Below are 21,791 nucleotides of genomic sequence, written 5' to 3' on the forward strand. Positions count from 1 at the left end.
AAATTACAAAATATTCTTTTTCTGTTTTTTGTAGCAACAGTTTTGTCATATGACAGCTTCCTTGCAATGTCATTTTCTAGAGACAATATACTTAAGAAATTTAAGTGCTCTTTAGTCATGGTAGACTGAAATTTATTCTTAACAAAGGAAAGCTTTGAGGAACTCCTTTCTGCTTCACAGCTTGTGATGGACATTGTCAAGTACAGCTTATGCACAGTGGTAATATTAGGGGACGCTTCAATTAATTGCTGCTCATAAATAAGCTGAAGAACTTCTGTGCATTGCATTTTAGATGGTGTGTTTTCTTCTGTGTTCTGGGATTTCTTAACTGATAACAATCATTTATTAATTTGTGGTCAATATCGTCTTTGTAATGTGATATTATAAGTTTGATACTGTTCTCATCAAATTCTGAATTCTTCATCAATTCTGAGAGAAACTTGAACCTTTTCACAATCTGCACATATGGATCCATCCTCTTGCTTAACTGGATTATCAAGCAGTCATAGACTTGATTTAAAGCTATCTCAAATTTTTCAGCCCCTTTCAAAAAAAGTCCTTTCACTTGTTCCATCTGCAAATTTCTTTGTAACAATGCATTTGGGAACATCAGAATAATTTGAGGTGATATATTCACATAAACCTTTTGCTACTGATTCATAGTGTGCAAGTCTGTCGGCTAAATTTTCTTGTAGTTCTTTAGCAAATGAAAGCAAAGATGTTAGCAGAAGGTAACCTTCAAATACATCAGAACCAAGGATTTGGAGTTTCTTACTTGTTTTGTTAAAATGCTCCATTACTTCTTCCTAAAAGACCGTTAAAACAGCATATTCCAATTTTACCAACTTTGCATCTCACTTACATTCAGGCTTCTCTTCTGAGTTTTCAAACATGTTTGAGAGTTTGTAAAATATCGCTATATCCATTTTGGACTGCTTCATAGTGTGCACACCATCTAGTTACACTTAAGCTCTTTTGAGAAAAGGCTAGATTGCCCTGAGTGTCCAAAATCCCCCATCTTCGAGGAGATTCAGAAAAGAAAACATACAGATGCTGCAAGATGCCAAAATAGTCAACAACTTCAGGTACAGTAGACACTGCCTTTTGCCAAACAAGGTTGAGTGAATGGCTTCTACATGGTACACAATCTGCATACCTGTTAATGTTTTTAAGAAGTGCTTGCAGCCCATTCTCTGAGCCCTTCATGTTGGAAGCATTATCATATGACTGACCATAGATATTTTCTAGTGAAAGCTTATGCTCCCCTAGAAATTGTGTTATTTTGTTGAACAAGGTCGTGGATGAATGGTTTTCTATTGGAAAAAATACAAAAACTCTTTTACAGGGCTTTCCATTATAACAATATCGAACCACAATTATCAGCTGGTCAACATTGTCCCGTCAGGTGAGAAGCCAACTATAATTGAGTAGTATTTGGTGTCTAGGTTGTTGATCTGATTCACCATTTCATCTTTCACATGTTTTCCCATGATTTCTATCAATTCTTCACACACAGATTTGGATAGATAAGTAATGTTTACTTTTTCATTTTTACATTTCTCTAAATGTTCATGTAAAAATGGGCCAAACTCCACAATAAGCTCAATAGCCCCCATGAAATCTCCATTGTTTGGGGAGCCCCACTTTTCCTTGTGACCTCTAAATGCTAAACCTCTTTCACTTAAAAACCTGCTACAACTCTTTTTAGTACTTCATTCTCAACTGTTCCTCAAGTTGCTGATCCACAGTGTTTTTATTTCGTGTTAGCCAGCTCAACATCGTTGTTATGTTCCATGCTGTCTTCATGATTTTCTAGAGTTCTGAGTATATTCATCCAATCAGTAAACTCACCTGTTGTAAGTGATATTTAGCATTTAGAAAAGAGTTTGCTCTTTGAGTAAACTAACCAGGATCTCATCACATCACAGTCTGATAATTTTTCAATCTGTTTTTCAAAGTACTTATTTTTAAAAACTTCCATTTTGCTGTTTTAAAATCTTGTTGGATTCAGTATATACATTATCTGGTTTTATATTTTGAAAAAAAACTGATGTCTTGCATTAAACAGTTTTGTATGAAATCATTATCAATTGTTATATACCCCTAGGTCTTCTGCTAATTACCTCAGCTTCAAATATCCATCTTGTGATTCTTTCCTTTGGTATTCTAATCGCATGTCCATGGTACCAAAGGTGTGACCTCTCAATGTAGAGATGTAGCAGTTCAACCTAGAAAAACCCCTTGATCTGTGATCTACTCACCTTGTTGAGTAACGTTACTTAGAGATCCTTTGAAGGAACCCCATTTTATAATTAGGGGCCATATCCAACCAGTATTTACTCTTTGCTTTTCTGATCAATTTATATATTGGTTATTTGGGAAAAATTTATATATGCCCACTAGCAAATTGTACTTTAATGATATATACTTTGTCTTGTTTCTTTTGTAGTTACTGATTAACATTAATGCATAGCTGAACTTTTTATAATTCTAAAAAGATTATTTTTCTCTCTTCATTGTTTATATTCATCCTTCCATTGTTTGATTCAAAATCTTCATTTTCAAAATTGCCATCAAGAAAGATTACAGTTTATTTTGATAAACATTAATTATTTACTGATAAGTTTTATTAGTCTTCAAATATTTATGCTAAGCATTCTTCTTAACCCTTTCATTACCAATCCGGCTGAAACTGGCTCTGGCTCTGAGTACAAATGTCTTGTTTTCTTAAGTTTTGAATTAAAATCTTCCACCAAACCTTAGTCACAATTTAGGTTCCTAACACTAGCTTAATGATAACTAAGTTATTTTACTAAATTCTTTGTTTTATTTAAAATAATTAAAAGAAATACAGAGCATCTCAAAATAAATACAGTAACGAAAGGGTTAAATATAAACTCTATAGTCTTCCTCCAGCCAATCACCTTATTTTGTTTGACTTGGAATATCTGGCTCCAAATTATAAGTAGCTTCTAGCAAAACGTATGTATGTCTAATCCATACCAGTAAGGATATATGAATACAAAACTATGATTAGTCTTTTATTTTGCTATACTATAAAAGATCCAACTCAATATTTTCACAGGGCAAATTCACTGTTATATGGATTATATATTTTCACCATACTTTTTTAGATAAATTATTTGATCTAAGAATATATAGAAATATTATATATCTCCACAACTACTTTTTTGAGGTTTCTTATCTAATTACTTTTATAATGTTGGGGAAGAGTTTATGCAACAAATACTTGAAACAGATTTCATTGTTCATCATCTACAATTTTACAATTAATTTTGGCATGGATGTTACTGTTTCACTTTTTGCATGATTGCAATACAGATTATTTTCATGTGTGTGCAGTGTGCCACAGTATGCAAATGTGTGCATGTGTGTGTATACCAACACAATAAACATAACTTTAGGATTTTGTTTAGTTGTTCACCTAATGTAAAAAATGTATTAGTTAGCATCTTACCCCATGCAGAAGTAGGATGCTCATATAGGATTGCAGGGAATGCCCTATGAATGATCAATGCAACACTGAGGCTGTGGTCTATGAAGCAGAGGTGGTATCCAACAGTAGCAGCAGCAACAACAGGACACACAGAGAAATATGTTAGCATAAAGGAGGGTCCTTTGAAGGTCAGGCTAAATAGCCACAGGTCCTCTTTTAGGATCCCAAAGAAGCAAAACATTACGTTAGCTATATATGGCAATTAAAAGAGGAGGAATGCCATATAAAAATAGCTGGAAGCTGTTGGAGCAATCTAAGCCATACCTCAAGGGAAATACAATGAAAACTTTGTTAGGTACCTTCTTGAATTCAAAATGTTGAAGTTTTAGCTGCTGCCCTTATGACAGAAAATTCGTTGTAGTTTTCCCCATTTGCAGACTAAAGAATCTAAAATATGTATGAAAGCACAGTTGACCAACTTTGGTTATAGTTGGAATCTAACAAAGGGAGGCAACTCTACTTTTCCTCTCAGAAAGGGATTTTTTTTTACACTACCAAACTGACCAAGATTGTGTATTTACCTCCATCAGTAAAAAGTATGTCTGATGAGTCATCTATATTGCCCTTTGCAGCTGTAGACAGGAAACCAATGGTAACTTTCTGATCGGTTACATGCCATGACCAAGGATATATATATACTACTTGAATACATAAAAGTATAACTGCTCAAAAATTCTTATAGACTGAGCTTTTATTCTGACTTATAGATAACTGACCAATATACACACACATAGAGATAAATAGATGTTTATATATACATATATATATACATACATATGCATATATATATATATATATATATATACATACATATGCATATATATATATATATATATATATATATATATATATAAAGAGCAATAAAGATTCAAGTTAATTTAAAAAAATTTACTTGAATATGGTACCTAACTTAGATGCACCAAAAAAAACTATACTGATTTAACAATACAGTAATGTGGGGTGATTATAAGTGATTATAATCCATTCTTGTTGCTTCTTTCTCGCTTATATATATATATATATATATATTATATTAAATATGCTAATATATATATATACACTTGTTCCTTTTTGAGCCTGAATGATTGCAGGGTAAATACATGACATGCTATACAAGCTTATCTGATTACTCTGCTATTGGAGCATGAGACTCAGAGAAGCTCATTTTAAAATCCTATGTTTACTAAATTATATATATATATATATATGGAGATTTAATAAAGCAGTAATTTCTTTGAAAAATCCAATTGCGATAAAAAAAAAAAACTGAGAGAAGGAAGTATGGAAATGCTTAAAATATTTCTGGCCATTTAGAAAACAAAATATTATAAGAAACAATAGCAATATTGACAGTTTGATAGTTTCTTGGAATTTCTTTCATTCTTCTTCCTTTAGATAACTTAAAATGTGGCCGGAGACCTATCAAACAAAGATCACAACGTATTACTGGTGGTGTGAGGGCTATAGAAGGAGCTTATCCCTGGCAAGCAAGGATCTTTAGAAGTTGGTTTTGGGGTAGGCTCCATCACTGTGGGGCCAGTGTAATTGGTGAATTTTGGGTCATTACAGCAGCACATTGTGTAATGTAAGTTGTAGAGAGAAGGTTTCTATTAATTCTATTTTTAAAATATAATTCATGATATGGTTTTTTTGCATATGTTTTGCTAATCAAGAGACTGAATTTAACTTACTACATCATCTAATTAACACAATTGCATGAATGATGATATAATTGACATTCTATTGTTCTTTTGTTAAATGAGCAATAACAAATAGTATTTAACATCATTGTTATAAATCATGAAGTGTTATTTTTTTCATCTCTGAAAAAAATTTACTGAAAGATTATTTAAAAAGAAAAAAATCGTTTGTAAAATTTTTTGAAATTTCCGCAAGAAAAATATTACACCATTTTCATTCTTGCTTGAAATGATCAAACTGCATTTGTATTTTTTGTGAGTCTTAACACTAGTGACATGTGGATATTTTTTTTATTGCATTATTTTTAAAGAAAATTTGTTTTCCATTAAGAAAATCATGAATTTATATACATAAATAAAAGAGTGTTTATATTAGTTATAATATTTAAATGTACATTTTATTGGCACCAACAACAGTTAAAACAAATTTGAAAAGCCATCTCTAATCTATGTGGTCAGTTAATTTGCCAGAAATAACCACCAAATTCCTTCAAATCACACCCTTCTATCATAAAAGAAAATGTACACATTGGGTATTGTAATCATTAATATATATGAAATTTACATTGAATTTTGACTTTCAGAATAAAAAGTCCACAAAGGCTAAATCTAGAAAGTGGGATATCTGGAAGTCATGTGACATTTTGCATTTTATCAAAGTCACAGGTAAGGAGTGACTTCTAAGATGGTGCAGTGTAATGCATCATCCAGATTTTATTTGCCCATGCCTGAGGCCTCTCTCTTCACACTGCCTTTCATAAATGCCTCAGGGTATCCAAGTAAAACTCTTTATTGATCATTTGGAATAAATTCATGATGAACATCACCCTTCCAATAAAAACAGGTGATCACTATCAAATTCCATTTGAGCAAATCTGAGGTGATTTTGCTTTTTGTTATTGCAATCGTAGCTGTTCACCCACATTTCATTATCATTTATGATACTAGTAAAAGTTTTCATCAGTATTTGAATGATCAAAAGTCCTATGATCTGTCAGTTTCACTGGTAGTGCTGGGCATTTTTTAGTCCACTGATGATATTTCTGTGCTTTTTACCACTAAAAGTGTATACAAGATGCTTTCTCAAGATGACTACCACAGTATTATGGCATTCTTACAATACATCCACATTAAGTATCATATGCAAGATTGATATATATAAATTTATGTATATATTTGTTTACTTGTTTCAGTCACTGGACTGCAACCATGCTGGGCTACCCCTTTGAAGGCTTTAACTGATAAAGTTAGCAAGTGCACATTAAGTTTTTAATATTTTCCAATCTCTGTCATAGCACTTCACCAATTCTTGTTGCTTTGCACATTTCTTCTCATAACTTCCTCAATATGCTTTCTCCGGGACACTTTAAACTCCAACATTATCAGTGGTTCTGTCACTTTAAGGATGATGATCATGTCTAACCAGAGCAGTGACATGACATACAGTTGCCAGTCAGAGGTTCAACAAATCTAATTAATTTCTTTGGTTTCTCAGAGTGACCACTTTCAGCCTTTCTTTGGTCATAGAATTAGTGATAGCTTTTGGGCAGATACTGAGGAGATGGGATAAAATCTTCTTTCAGAGTAAAACAAGTATAAAAGTGTCATACTCTTGCATCAGATGTGAAGGTTAGTTGATGCCAGTTGACACATTTTGGTCCCTGGAGTTTCTGTATTATAGGATTTCACTTATTCAAGAGACCTTAAATTCTTCAGTGATCTCACTAAATGGGAACCGCAAGATGTTATTGGTCTCATACACTGCTGCATTGCAGGTTTGGATCAAGTAATATATTCAAGTTAGAGACAGAAATATTTTTACATAAAACAAATATTATAGTTACAGGCATAGCTGTAAGGTTAAGAAGCTCACTTTGCAACCACATGGTTATGGGTTCAGTTCCTTGGGTACCCTCAGCATATGTCTTCTCCTATAGCTCTAGGCCAGTTAATGCTTTGTGAGTGAATTTGGTTGACAGAGACTATGTGGAAGTCAATTGTATGTGTGTGGGGATGGTCTGTTTTTGTCCTTACTATTATCACTTGATAAAACTGGTGTTGGTTTATTTACATCCTCATAACTTAACAGTTCAGCAAAAGAGTCTGCTAGAATAAGTGCCAGACTTAAAACCCTTCAAGGTGCTGCTCCAGCATGGTCACAGTCCAGGGACAGAAACAATTAAAAAGATAGAAGGTAAAATATTATAACAACCATTCTACATTCTGAACAATTAAAATAAAATGGATATTTATTAAAAACTCTAAAGAACAACACAGTAATGAATTGGATTATTTGCTTCTTTTGGTTTAATAATTGCTCCAAGTTGAAATTTGTTTAACAGGGGCAAAAAGAAAGAAAGCCTAATCGCCAAAGTAGGAGATCATAGCAATAAGGTCTGGGATAAATATGAACAAACTTTCAAAGTTGCTGAACTAGTAACTCATCCTAAATATGATGGTAAGTAGTTTTCTGCAGTTGCATGTTCATTCATTTGTTGATTAATTACACTCAGCTAGGTTCAAAATAATTTGACTTGTTTTGGCTGTCAAATATTTAGTTGATTATTGTTAATTACACAGAAATGATTATAAAAATCAGGAATGGGCAACCATTTTTGAATAGTGGGCCTCAAGAAACAAGGCAGGCCTCACTCCTAGAAAATTCAAAGTAATTTTTCTTTAGGCATGCCATTCAGAAAGTCCCATGGGCCACAGATATAAATCATAATCATAAATAATGCTAAAAGTATTTCTGTGTGAAGTCTCAGCAGTTTGTATTCTCTCATATTTTTCTGTGCTTCTGTGCTATGTCCATTTAACTTTCAGCACTTCACTCAACTTACCTGTAAGTAGCAGATGAGCACAGTGTAATCAATAATTGCCTCACAAACTTCTACTAATGAGCTGAACTTTCAGCTGATCGTTGTTGTTGTTGTTCAACCAGCCTCGCTTGAAAAGATCTGTGATCAAAGGACATTCCAGCAATGATAACATCCTCATTTTATCCATCTAGGACTACACTGCCATCTGTGTGTTTCTTTTTGTTTTTTATTTATTTATTTGAAAGACAAAATGGTGTCATTGAATAGACTTGACTGCTATTTCTAACAGGTAAAGGAAAAACAATTGCAAACTTCTGTTCTCTTGCTGGCTCACTGACCAAACCTGTGAGTTGTACAACTTAGTCATTGAATCACCCTCTTTTATACCTATTCTTTCATCTTGTGGTTTAATGCATTTAATTCTTAACAATGAAACAATCTTTAAGAATTTTTTTTCCTTTTCCTTTTGGCTTTGAAGAAATGGAGAATAAAATATCCTGCTATTATTCACAGCATTTTTACCATTTGTAATTATCTTAGTCTTTACGTTAGATTGTAAAATTGCAGTGCAGCTGTGCAATAAATAGTGCTGTAGTTACATAACAAATATTTTGAAATAAATTATTTGTAAAAATTTGTGTGTTATTAAATGCCTAAAATGTCTCTCCCTCAATGTAATTGCTTCAGTTTCAACACAGTTTCAAACCAAGTCTCTTGCTAGACAAGTATAATTTCAATATGTGAAAATTCTGTAAAATTTTTGTCAACGTAAAATTGTAAAATTATTTGTTTGAAATAGCAGATTTCCATATTAATATAATACCACATCCTACTGTTTCAGATAACTCATATGATTATGATATCGCTCTAATTAAATTAGAGCCAAATAGGAATGGAAATGGAATTGTTTTCAATGATTATGTACAACCAGCCTGTTTGCCAGACAAGAACACAACATATTTTGAAGGTGAAAGATGTCATATTTCTGGATGGGGAAACACAGGAAAAGGTAGTGTTATTATCATTATAATATATTTTAACATTACAGACTTATTATTTCAGGTTCTTGGTTGACATTGAATAGCCTAAAACCAAACAGCAGCAGGTTTCATAGGCCACAGACAAACTTCTTGAACAGCAGCAGATGATTTCATGCAGCTGTTTGAATGCTGCCAATTTGGCAAGACTGACTGGACATTCAGCCTGTTTTGGCACACACAGAAATATAAAAATGCAAATAGGAAGAGTGAAGAAGAGAGAGGGAGAAAGAGACAGGAATAGAGAGACAAGGGGGGGGGGGGTGAAAAAACAGAAAAGATTAATGGCTTCTTAATAATGGGCTTTGAAAAACCTTTACTGATCAGTTTATTATCGATGTCACCAGTTTGTTTATTGCTGGCATCATCAATTTACTAGATGTATTTAGTTGTTGTTTATTGAAAATTTCATAATTGCAAATAAAATGTTACAGAAGGGAGTGCTAGGCTAAATGATTTTTGGTTCTTAGTTTACTATGTTCTGAGCTCAAATCCCATCAGTATCAACTTTGCTTTTCACTCTTCTGGCATCAGTAAAATAAATATTTGTCATGCGCAGAGGCTGAATCAATCAGCTATACCGATTACTTTGTAAATATCATCCTTCTGCATATATTAAATCATTTATAAAGACCCGGCAAGCCAAATGAGACCATAACCCGTGGCCTATGCCAAGAGTGTAACCAGCCCACTTATGCATACCCTTTCCTTCTTTGGTCACTAAACTCTGCTTGCAAAGACCTGTTGAGGCAAGTGAAATCAAAATCAAAATCAATTCGATGACTAGCATCCGTGCTAGCGGGGTGCAAAGAGCACCATACTAGTGTGATCATTGACAGAGCAGCTATTCGAGTGTGATCGTTACCAGTGTCGCCTTACTGGCACTTATGCCTGTGCTAGTAGGGTGTCAAGAGCACCATCCGAGCGTGATTGTTGCCAGAGCAGCCAACTGGCTTCTGTACCCTTGGCACGTAAAAGGGCACCATTCAAGCATGATCGTTACCAACGTCGCTCCACTGGCACCTGTGCCGGTGGCACATGTAAAAAGATTTGTGTGTGCCCATTGCCAGTACCGCCTGACTGGCCCACGTGCAGGTGGCACGTAAAAGCAACCACTACACTCTCAGAGTGGTTGGCGTTAGGAAGGGCATCCAGCTATAGAAACTCTGCCAGATCAAGATTGGAGCCTGGTGCAGCCATCTGGTTTGCCAGCCCTCAGTCAAAATCGTCCAACCCATGCTAGCATGGAAAGTGGACGTTAAACGATGATGATGATGATGTTTACTTTATGATTATTTCGTTGTGTCTTTACAAAGTATACATTTTTTATCGACAGCATATCCATCAATTCTCAAGGCAGCTACTGTTCCATTAATTAAAGCATCTCTATGTAAATCACTGTACAAGAACAGTATTACTCCACGTATGATATGTGCAGGCTACATCGAAGGTGGTCCTGACAGCTGCCAAGGAGATAGCGGTGGTCCTCTGGTCTGTAATAAAGATGGTAAGTTACGCTTGGTCATTAAAAAATTTTTGTTAACCATACATATGCCTATGCATGCATGTTCACTTCTGTATTCCGAGTAGATAAAGTAATGTGAGTTTTGATCACTGGTTATAAATTGGCATCTTCCAACATGTATGGTGTTTCGTTTCAAGCTATTTTATGTCACTTGTAACACTGCTCAATGTCTTCTTTTCGAGCAAACTGCCTACCAAGTCCCCAAAAAGTAATTCTTGCATTCATGCTGTGGAGTCAAAACTCCACTGTTTATCCATTTCCATGGAAAGAGATCTTCTTTAAGCACATAGTGAGAAATATGTGTGAAGACAAAATGATACAATGGACATGGTACACGATTATCTACTTTATTTTCCTGTCATTGTAACCACAGAAACAGGTATTTTGACTTGATTAGCATTTCACCTCACAGACATATCAGGGAATACGCAGGAAAGTATCTGGCTGTTCCAGTACCTCAGCCTCATAATCACCTGCGGTAATGCTGTGTTTGGGGTTTCAAAACCTTTTGTGGAGAAACGCCAGTTGCCCTTGGTATGATGCATAACTGAGGAAGTGTACAATCAATTTTTTTTTTTACTGATTTTTTTTTCCTTTCTCCATTTTTTAAAATTGTTCTAATTGACTGAATATGTTAAATATAATGATGTAACTAGATTGAAAGTAGTATAACTTAAATCTAAAAAAGAAAACTTACACAAGAATAAGTACAGTATACAGGGAGTAATATGCGTGCGCTTTACACTTACTCGTTCGGTCAAACCTTCTTGCTTAAGTTAGGAAGGATCACAGTTACCTCCCCTGTGAAAAAAAAAATTAATTTCTCCATCATTGCAAGTATATTTATTTATTTATATTATATACCTGAAAAAGTTGAATGGTGAAGTCGCTGTAATCGATTGTCCCTCACCCCTAGAAGTGCTGGCTTTGTACCAAATTTTGGAACAGTTGCTATATACCTGAAACTGCCAAAGTTATGCTTCTTTGAATTGAAAGGAAGAGATGCTACTTTTAAGGAGAGTTTACGAAAAAAACAAAAGACAAAGACAGGTGGTGTACAAAACAAATAGATGTATTAGTATAACGCCCAGGAGTAGAAAAAGTCTTTTACGTTTCGAGCTTACGCTCTTCTACAGAAAGGGACACAGAAAAAACAAGGAGAGAAAAAAAATGTGTGTAGTGGCTAACGATCTATCATGGCGACTGATAAGACTATTACAGTAATCTTCAAGTTGCTGAATGTGATTGAGAGTGATTTCGCATATAGCTGCCCGAACTATAAGGGTTAAAGTTTGCTGCAGCAAAAAACGAGTTTCACTATGTAGATGGTTCAAAAACGTGTCTTAGTGCAGCATGTGATAATTATATAGGGTACTATTTTTTGTTCACTGTTGTTCATTGCAGAGAGATAAGGAGCCCTGAGACAGTTTGCACAATCAATGACGTTTTTAATTTATTCTTCTTGAAAAGGAAAGTGAGAGTAGAGAGGAAAGTTTTGTCTAGCGAATGTTTCAAAAAAAGATGGGTGAATGTAGCAAGGATGGCATGTATGAATGACGAAGCCACTTTGAGCATAATCCTATGAACCCGGAAAAATTTAAAACAGAGTTACTTACTTGCAAATAAATGTATTAACATGTGACATTATTGACCAAGGTTACCGTGGTCTTTTCTATAGGCTTTCCTTTCCACAGATAAACCTTATCTGCTTCCCCCTTTACACTTTACATCATGACATTTCTGTGATAAATGGTCCCTATTGATAATTTTTTCTTTCTTTTTTACAATCCCTTTTGATCAAAAACCTACCCCAACTTATTATCTTTTTTTTTTCTCCCCCAAAAGAAAAGCTCTACTTTGTAATTTGTCCCCTCTGTGTTCAGCCCTGTGTGGCTAATAAAGAAACATATTTCTTTCTGTAAGCCAAATGTAGTACCTGAAAGAGCATTATGTTTGTGCATTATTTTGCTTCTTTACTGTATTTATGCGTGATGTGAATGCTGCATGTGACTCCAATAACTTTTGTCATGTGTGTGTTCAATGTAATGGTTGGTTGTGCTTGATGTTCTATGGTGTTTCTGAAAAGATGGAGGGTTGAAGAATTGTTGCTCTGGAGCCAAGTTTTTAGATGGTTTATGTGGGGTTGGAGTAGTGTAACTTCGGTGAATGGTGAGAAAATGGTTGTGTGATGCCACTTGAGTATGATGTTGTATGTATATTTTGAAGTGTAGGAAGGTTGTGTATGAGTAGGTTAAAAAGGGTAGGCTAGAGGGTGGCTCCATGAAATATTTCAATCTGGAAATTAGGGGCCATAGAAATAGGGACGGGTGGTGAAGTGATACTGGCATGTATGGTACAGAGATGAATGATAAGGGGGCTGTGTGTGAGAGAGGGAGGAGTGATTGAGATATTAGAGATGAGAAAGTACCAAAGAGGTTGATGCAGACATATTAGTAAACATACACAGATTACACACACACATGCACACGCACACACGGAATGCACACACATATATATGATGGAAGCACTCCGTCGGTTACGACGACGAGGGTTCCGGTTGATCCGAATCAACGGAACAGCCTGCTCGTGAAATTAACGTGTAAGTGGCTGAGCACTCCACAGACACGTGTACCCTTAACGTAGTTCTCGGGGATATTCAGCGTGACACAGAGAGTGACAAGGCCGGCCCTTTGAAATACAGGTACAACAGAAACAGGAAGTAAGAGTGAGAGAAAGTTGTGGTGAAAGAGTACAGCAGGGATCACCACCATCCCCTGCCGGAGCCGCGTGGAGCTTTAGGTGTTTTCGCTCAATAAACACTCACAACGCCTGGTCTGGGAATCGAAACCGCGATCCTATGACCGTGAGTCCGCTGCCCTAACCACTGGGCCATTGCGCCTCCACGACACATATATATACACATATGGAAATAAATATCATGGCTGGCAATTTTAAAGGACATTTTAGACAAAACCAAAATGGCTTTGATTATGATTAGATCAAAGCCCCAGGAGTTCTTTAGTGCAAATGACCTAACCATTTGCAATGCAAACTTCAGGAAACCAGCCACCTGGTAACCTACCAATCAAGCAAACACAAAGCCATATTGTATTCTCACCAATAACCAAGACAGGAAGATGGCTATAAAAGTAGACTTCCCAGATAAATAATGTATCGTCCAACATAAATTAGTAATTAGTGACTAAAGAGTAAAAGCAAGATGGACACTGAGGCAAAATACAATTTGGGGGAGGACAACGTGGAAGCTGAAATAACTATCGACTGGTCTTATGTTTAGTGAAGTTCTGGTTGGTGCTTCTGACAGAAATAAGGGAGAGAGAGAGAGAGAGAGAGAGATTTATAGCATTGAAGAAAAGTAGGAGTTTCTAATGAGACAACCTGTTGGAAACTAAAGACCAAGTCTGTGGCTGGTGAAAGGTCCCAATTAGATGTAAGGTGACCTAGTTATGGAATAGCACTGAAGATAGAGCAATAAAATTTAAGAGTAGAAAAGTGGGCAGGAGAGAAAAATATCAATTAGCTTTAAAGAGAAGCTAGATATCAGTTACGTATAATAGAGGCAGAAAACAAGAGGTTTGTGACATTAGGATGAAAGGCAAGAGATGTTCCAGATTGCTTGCCAGAGTACAGGAGAAAAATCAAGATATTATTGAGAAGTGAGGGAAAAAATGAAAGACTCACTCACTCTTACTAATGCTCAAAAGAAAGAGGCATTTAAATCTTACTATGTGCAGAATGCATGAGAAAGAGGGAGTTCTTATAAAGTAGAACTGACAAAGAAACCAACTATTCATGTTGACCGTAGAATGGTAGATAAAGCAATTAAAGATATGAAGGCAGAGAAAGCAGTTGGTTTACCAAGTATAGTTGTGAAGGTGCATAAACTATCTGATGAAGTAGAGTATGAGGTAATCAATCAAGTTATACAAGGTAATGACATACGGAATGGTTAGCATAGCAGCATCAACATAAAACTGCTACAAGAGGAAAGGAGATGCACAAGTAGGAAGAAACCATAGAAGCATCAAAATGTTGGATCAGGATATGAAAGGTACAGAAGTAATTGTGAAAATGATTAGAAAGAGGATTAGCTTGGATGAGATGCAAATTTGATTTTGTGCTAGAAATAGACTGTGAAGCTAAAAATTATTAAATCATTGGGTTCTCAACAACCTGGAGACAATAAGCAAATCCTGATAGTGGCTTTAATGTAACATAAAACTAATCAATTATTCAACTCCATTTTTCTCTTTGGTTTATCCACAGGCTCTTCTTTTAACAGAGAAGCTAAGAATATTTGATTATTAAACATATAATCGTAAATATTTACAAATGTGTACACATATATACGTATAGGTATGTGCATGTATAATATATATATAAACATACAAATAAACTGATAAGAAAAAATATGTACCAACCTACCTAGATCAATGTTTGTCAAATATGTAAACATGATAGAAACTTTTATACCATAGCTTAGGCAGACCTATCTTTAAAACCTTTTATTATAGAATTTATTAGATTCAGATATCAAAACTGATTTGTAACAGATCTGTATGAGATAGTAATATTGATGTAATCTAGGGCAGTGAGCTAGCAGAATTGTTAGCATGAGGGGCAAAATGCTTAGTGGCATTTTGTCCAGCTTTGCATTCTGAGTTCAAATTTTACTGAGGTTGACTCAGCCTTTCATCTTTCCAGGATCAATAAACTGCTGGCCTTGTGTCAAAATTTGAAACCAATATTTATGTGATCTATTCTCTTCATTTTAATATATTTTTAATTCCTAATTCTTTTCACAGGAGTCTATACACTTACTGGAGTGACCTCTTGGGGAAATGGTTGTGGCCAGCCGAGAAATCCTGGAGTTTATTCCAAAGTCCAAGAACTCCAACCTTGGATTGAGTTCATAATGAAAAAATATTCTTGAGAACACAAATAAATGCTAACAATTGTAACTATTCAGCTACTAACTACACTGCAATGTCTTGTAAACAAAGTAACCTCCTCATAAAATCGAAAATGAACAAAGAGAATAAAACAATAGCTCCATTGATTTCACCAAGCCATAACTGGAAAATGTTCTTAGAAATGTCATGAAAAATAATCAAAAGAGAAAACTGATATTTTGTAAAAAGAAAAATTTAATAAAATTCAGTCAAAAATAATGTTCACAGTATTCTTTGATATCTCCATTTCAGCTGTACATGTTTTCTTAATTTATGAACTGTTTTATACAATAAAACTGCTGAATTAGTGATAAGGCCAGTAAAGATATTAAGGAAAATATTAAAGGTAAAATACTGAACAATGTATTTATTTTTTGTTGAAAAATGACATCAAGGATGACTGCTTCTTCTGTCCTTTATCAGGAACACTTGTTTTCGAGACAGGTTTCTTGAGCTAAAAATAAGAAGAAGAATAAATAACAGTATACATATGGAGGTAAAAACAACACAAAAACAACTTGAGGTCAATTTTGACTTTTATCCTTTCAGAATGATAAAAAAAGATACCAATGCAAAATGGTGGTTTGGTGGAACTGTAAGAATGGACGCCTTGTGATATTTGTTCTGACTCTTTGCATTCTGAGTTCAAATCTCACCTAGGTAGTAGACTTAACTCATCGCCCAGTTTAACACAATCGACTGACATGTTAAGTGCCTTTAGATTGGATTGGATTGCCTGTGACCAGTCCACTGCAGGACAAAGATCTCAGCATGTTCTCTCCACCGACCACGGTCTGATGTGGAGGCCGTGAATTTGAACTCGAGATCATACTGGTTTGCTGAGATTACTGTACCACTCTGGATTGAAATGGCTTGGTTTGAAGATACACTCCTCCTTTCTGCTAGTCGTGGAGGTCTTGTGTCATTTTTTATCTTTCAGTCAAGAAAGAAAGCTTTCCCTCATCATCATCATCATCATCATTTATCGTCCACTGTCCATGCTGACATGGGTTAGACGATTTGACCAGGGCTGTTAAGCTGGAAGGCAGAACCAGACTCCAGTCTGATTTGGCAAGGTTTCTATGGCTGGATGCCCTTCCTAATGCCAGCCACTCTGAGAGTGTAATGGGTGCTTTTACGTGCCATTTGCATGACACCAGTATCTGCCACAACTGCAATTTTACTTGGCTTGATGGCTCTTCTTCTCAAGCACAGCATAACACCAAAGGTCTTGGTCATTCGTCATAAAACAAAAAATAAAACCCTGCTTTTTTAAGTAGAGATGCATTAGGTAACATCATCTTAAGTTTGCCTTATAAAGATGGCATGGTAACAGCTACAATGTCTTTTATGATAAAATCTGCTTTATTAGAGTCGAACTGATACAATAAAAAGAATTATTTCAAACCATTTTTTTTAACATAGAATTTAAGCAAAAGTTAGTAGGGAATCTGAACTTGCTTCAAACCGATGGAAGTTCACCTGCAAACTGATGAAAACCTTGCTACAAAGAGCAGTTGTTTATAGATGTTTTGAGAAACTCTAGTACTACTACATACAGCTTGTTCATTTAATGTCCATTTTTCCATGTTAGTATGGACTGGGCAGGGACTTATTTGAGACAGGGTTTTGCAGCTGGATGCTGTTCCTATCATCAACACTCACCAGTTTTTCAAGTAAGTGATTTTTTTATATTACACACATCTTTAGAAGCTTAAGGCAACAAGTAACTTAAGCATCGTTGGTGCAGGCTTGACTGTGAGGTAAGAAGCTTGCTGCTCGACCACATGGTTCTGGGTTCAGTCCCACTGTGTGGCATCTTGCACAAGTGTCTTGGTAAATGGAAACTGAAAGAAGCCATTCATAGGTGTGTGTGTGTGTTTGTCCCCACCAATCACTTGACAACTGGTGTTGGTGTACATCCTTGTACTGTAACAGTTCAGCCAACGACCTCGCTTGAATGTTTTTTTCACGAGCCACCAGCACAAGTGCCAGTAAGGCGACACAGGTAATGGTCACGCTCGAATGGTGCTTTTTACGTGCCACCAACACAGAAGCCAGTTTGTTGTTCTGGCAACGATCACGCTCGGATGGTACTCTTAGTGCTCCACTAGCACAGATGCCACTCATTGAATTTGATTTCGATTTCACTTGCCTCAACAGGTGTTCGCATGCAGAGTTTAGTGTCCAATGAAAGAAAGGTACGCATAAGTGGGCTGGTTACACCCCTGGCATAGGCCACGAGGTTATGGTCTCACTTGGCTTGCCAAGTCTTCTCAAGCACAGCATATTTCCAAAGGTCCATGTCACTAGTCATTAAAATTTTGCAATGAAAACCCATGGTAACATTAAATTTATGATATAACTGTTGTTAGAAGCAGCACTTAAATTACAGTAATCAATACTGAACTCAAGAAATAAAACACCTTACGTACTCCAATGATGAATTAACATGAATTCAAACCAACTTTATGAGTTGTAAAGTTAAGACAACACTCACCTGAGCAGCTGACAGTACAAGAGGTGCAGCTGTTGTTGGAGGTTTAGAGTTTTTTTCTGTTTCCTCATCAGAGACATCAGTTGAGTCACTGACCATAACTTTCTTTGTCACTGAAACAATAAATTAAATTAAATTTATTAATAGTAATTAATAGTAATTTGAAAATCTTTAGCAACATGATCATAAAAATGCATTGCTAAGCTTACATTTTGCAGAACTCAATCTGAGTTTCATGTTTCTAACAACAACAATGAATATACATTTTTGCAAAGTAAGATGAGCTAAGAGATAAAGATTTTTTATTACAATGAAATGGCCAATGAACAAGGTATTAAACTACCGGCTTGTGGATTATGAGATGATATTAGATGCTGGTATTTCATTCCAACTTTTGTCAGGACATTTAATTCTGTATACTGTATATTCAGTTCATTTTGCTACCATAAAAGACATTCAGTTTTATTATGAATAGTATCATCAGTAAGTTAGTGATCTAAAAAGGTGTGACAGAGAAATTTTACCTATCAACTTGCAAAAAATAGCAACCAAATAGTGATCAAGTAGTCAGATTGTATGGTGAAAATTTAAAGTGAGCTTTAGAAGAGATTTGGTCAAATATTTAGGATATGTTACAGGTGTTATCAAATACTAATGAAGCCTGAGATACCTGTAATGTCAAGGCACTGTACTGCCAACAGAACGTAAAATCAGTAGTAAAGATTGTTATTAAACAAGATGAACAATCATTAACAAATATTCTCATTAAAATCATGCTTGCAGGAACTTCTTGTACTGGCATTGGTTGGACAAATCTAGTACAACCATAACACTTTTCTCAATACTGTAACATCTCATCAGTGAAGTCCAAAATCCTGAAATTTGACCAGAGTCAATACACTCAATGCACTGCTATAGCCCAAGGCTGTAGTAGAGGCCCAAGGTGCCATGCAATGGAACTGAACCTGAAACTATGTGGTTGGGAAGCAAGCTTATTACCACACAGCCATGCTGCAATTTCACTCAGCCTTTGCAGTCCTTCATCATCATCATCATCGTTTAACGTTCTCCATGCTACCATGGGTTAGACGGTTCGACCGGGGATCTGGGAAGCCAGAAGGCTGCACCAGGCTCCAGTCTGATCTGGCAGTGTTTCTACAGCTGGATGCCCTTCCTAACGCCAACCACTCCGTGAGTGTAGTGGGTGCTTTTTACATGCCACCAGCACAGGTGCTAGGCGAGGCTGGCAACGGCCACGATCGGATTGGTGCTTTTTACGTGCCACCGGCACGGAAGCCAGTCAAGGCGGCGCTGGCATCGACAGTTATATTTCTTGCATACATTAACTGACACTCACATGTCAAAACCACTTTATCTTTCATGCAAATTAACACTGCAGAGCCAAGAGAATTAAAAAAAAAATATTTATGAGGCAGAAACATGTTATAAGCTGCCCCATGGTCACCATCACCTATTTTACTGAAATAATTTGAAATAACATTTCAATAAAATAGTGACGGTTACTGCTCAATTTCTGACAGTAAATGGTCGTCGTATTTAATGTAAATTCACATTTTTTATATCAGCAGTTACATAGTAGAAGACGATGGTACAAATTTGTTTCATTCACTAAATCTTTAGAGGAGAATATTTGTTGAGGTATCAGTTTTGTTAGATTCTGTTTGATTAGAACCATAAAATTTTGTTCTGACATTAACAGCTTAATAAAGATATACTGTCAACTCTTCTCATTGCTTTCTCTTTCAAATGAATGTTTGACATTTCAAAAGCATCAACACCAACTAAAATGATTATCCTAAATTCGGTACACAGCCAGAAATTCAGCAGGAAGAGTACAGTTGATTATATCAACTACGGAAAGGTGACGAGCTGACAGAAACGTTAGCAAGCTGGGCGAAATGCGTAGCCGTATTTCGTCTGCCATTACGTTCTGAGTTCAAATTCCGCTGAGGTCGACTTTGCCTTTCATCTTTTCGGGGTCGATAAATTAAGTACCAGTTACGCACTGGGGTCGATATAATCGACTTAATCCATTTGTCTGTCCTTGTTTGTCACCTCTGTGGTTAGCCCCTTGTGGGTAATAAAGTAATATATATCAACCACGGAGAGAGAGAGAAAAAGCAAAATTGACTTTGGCAAGATTTGAACTCAGAACAAATATTGCCCAACATATTTCCAGACACATTAATTCATCAATGATATAATTATCCTCATTTTAACATCTAGTTTTTCCATACTTGCACCACTGAAACAGAGTTTAATGAAGCAGATTTTCTATGGTCAGGTACCTTTCCTGTTCCCAACCCTCACATGTTTCCAAGAAAGGTTATATTTCTCCATGGCTGGACAAGATTTTGCAGAATATTGGAAATGAACGACATTGCTTATATTACATTGATATGACAATGACATCCATTTACAACTATCATATCAGATGACTACGAAACACACACACACATATAAAGGGAATCTTTCAGTTTCCATCTACCAAACCCACTCACAAGACTTTGGTCAGCCTGGGACTGAACTTGTAACCATGTGGTTGGGAATCAAACTTCTGAAGCACGCAGGTATACCTGTGCTTAATGATTCTGCCAATTCAATCATTAACATCAAAACAGTAAACAGTTACTAATAAGGTAATATTTTTGTACAAGACATAAACGGCATTAGGGGTAATGGCAAAGGAATTCCACAGGAAAGAATATACCTTTTATCTTTTAGTCACTGGACTGCAGCCCAGCCAAGGCAGCACCTTGAAGGGTTTAGTCAAACAAACTGACCCCTACTATTTACTTTTTTAAGTCTGCTACTTAGTCTGTTCATCTCTTTTGCCAAACTGCTAAGTTTAAGGGACCTACATAAACAGTAACTGAATCAATGAGGGGACAACCACAAAGACACATACACATACAAAGACACAGTTACCACCCAATAAATTCACTCACAAGGCATCGGTTGGACTGCAGTTAATATAGAAGACATAAACCCAGGGTGATGCATAGTGGGACTGAACCGAAAACCATTTAGTTGCAAAGCAAATTTCTTAACAACAGTCATACCTGCACATATATACAGAAAAATCACATTCTTCAAAGTAAGAAAAACCAAAAAAATACAGACCCATAAAACCTTCATCATCCAAAAACCTCTTGTTTTTCTGTCTTTTTATCCGTTTCCTTCGTTTTCCATCTTTATTAACGACAATTCTAGATTCTGTTTCTCTTGCTGCTGTTTCTTCAGTGTTTTGCTTACTGCCATTTTCTACAGCTGAACCTTCTTCCCTTGCGTCATCCTTGATATCAGCATCAGTGGGCATCATCTCTGGACTAGGTGGACTTGGAAGTGGTTCCTCTGGTTCCATTTCTAAGAATAAATACATTTGAGATTCAATTCAAAATGAGCAGATATGAATGAACTAAGTGCAATGATTAGAGAAATGTCAGAGAAGATTAAGTTGCTAAACTATTAATGCAGTAAACACTGATTCTACTTTTGCCATTAGCAAGGTAGATATAATTACTAGATGCTTTCATCTATTTCTCTTACTCTTCATCTACAGACAGATATTCAGCAATTTGGAAAGAAGTGTCAGTGACAGGAGAGGCATCCAGCCACAGAAAATCTGCTGCAACAAATTCCATTTGACTCATGCAAGTAAGGAAAAAAGATATGATGATATAATTTTCACATTTCCTT

At 35.8% G+C, this 21,791-nt stretch overlaps 2 protein-coding genes across 5 annotated transcripts in view; one reads left to right on the forward strand and one right to left on the reverse strand.

The window, feature by feature from the left end:
* Positions 1-15,793, forward strand: part of LOC115211767 — a 163,255-nt gene extending 147,462 nt beyond the window's left edge. The window contains exons 34-38 of the mRNA XM_036503266.1: positions 4,913-5,102; positions 7,560-7,675; positions 8,881-9,048; positions 10,413-10,583; positions 15,428-15,793. Of these exons, the coding sequence (XP_036359159.1) occupies positions 4,913-5,102; positions 7,560-7,675; positions 8,881-9,048; positions 10,413-10,583; positions 15,428-15,555 (773 nt within the window). The 3' untranslated portion in view covers positions 15,556-15,793. The remainder of the gene's footprint in view (positions 1-4,912; positions 5,103-7,559; positions 7,676-8,880; positions 9,049-10,412; positions 10,584-15,427) is intronic.
* Positions 15,794-15,928: 135 nt separating this feature from the next.
* The window catches only part of LOC115211748 (DNA polymerase delta subunit 3), a 34,674-nt gene continuing 28,811 nt past the window's right edge, over positions 15,929-21,791 (reverse strand). For 3 of the 4 annotated variants that reach the window (XM_036503270.1, XM_036503269.1, XM_029780402.2), the window contains 3 exons: positions 21,216-21,458; positions 18,075-18,184; positions 15,929-16,028 (listed from right to left, as the gene is read on the reverse strand). In XM_036503270.1, the coding sequence (XP_036359163.1) occupies positions 15,942-16,028; positions 18,075-18,184; positions 21,216-21,458 (440 nt within the window). In that variant the 3' untranslated portion in view covers positions 15,929-15,941. Of the gene's footprint in view, positions 16,029-18,074; positions 18,185-19,613; positions 19,671-21,159; positions 21,459-21,791 lie in introns of those variants that run through there. The other variant, XM_036503271.1, reaches the window with a different exon arrangement.

Source organism: Octopus sinensis, linkage group LG5 (genome assembly GCF_006345805.1).
Source record: "Octopus sinensis linkage group LG5, ASM634580v1, whole genome shotgun sequence".
Taxonomy (NCBI): domain Eukaryota; kingdom Metazoa; phylum Mollusca; class Cephalopoda; order Octopoda; family Octopodidae; genus Octopus; species Octopus sinensis.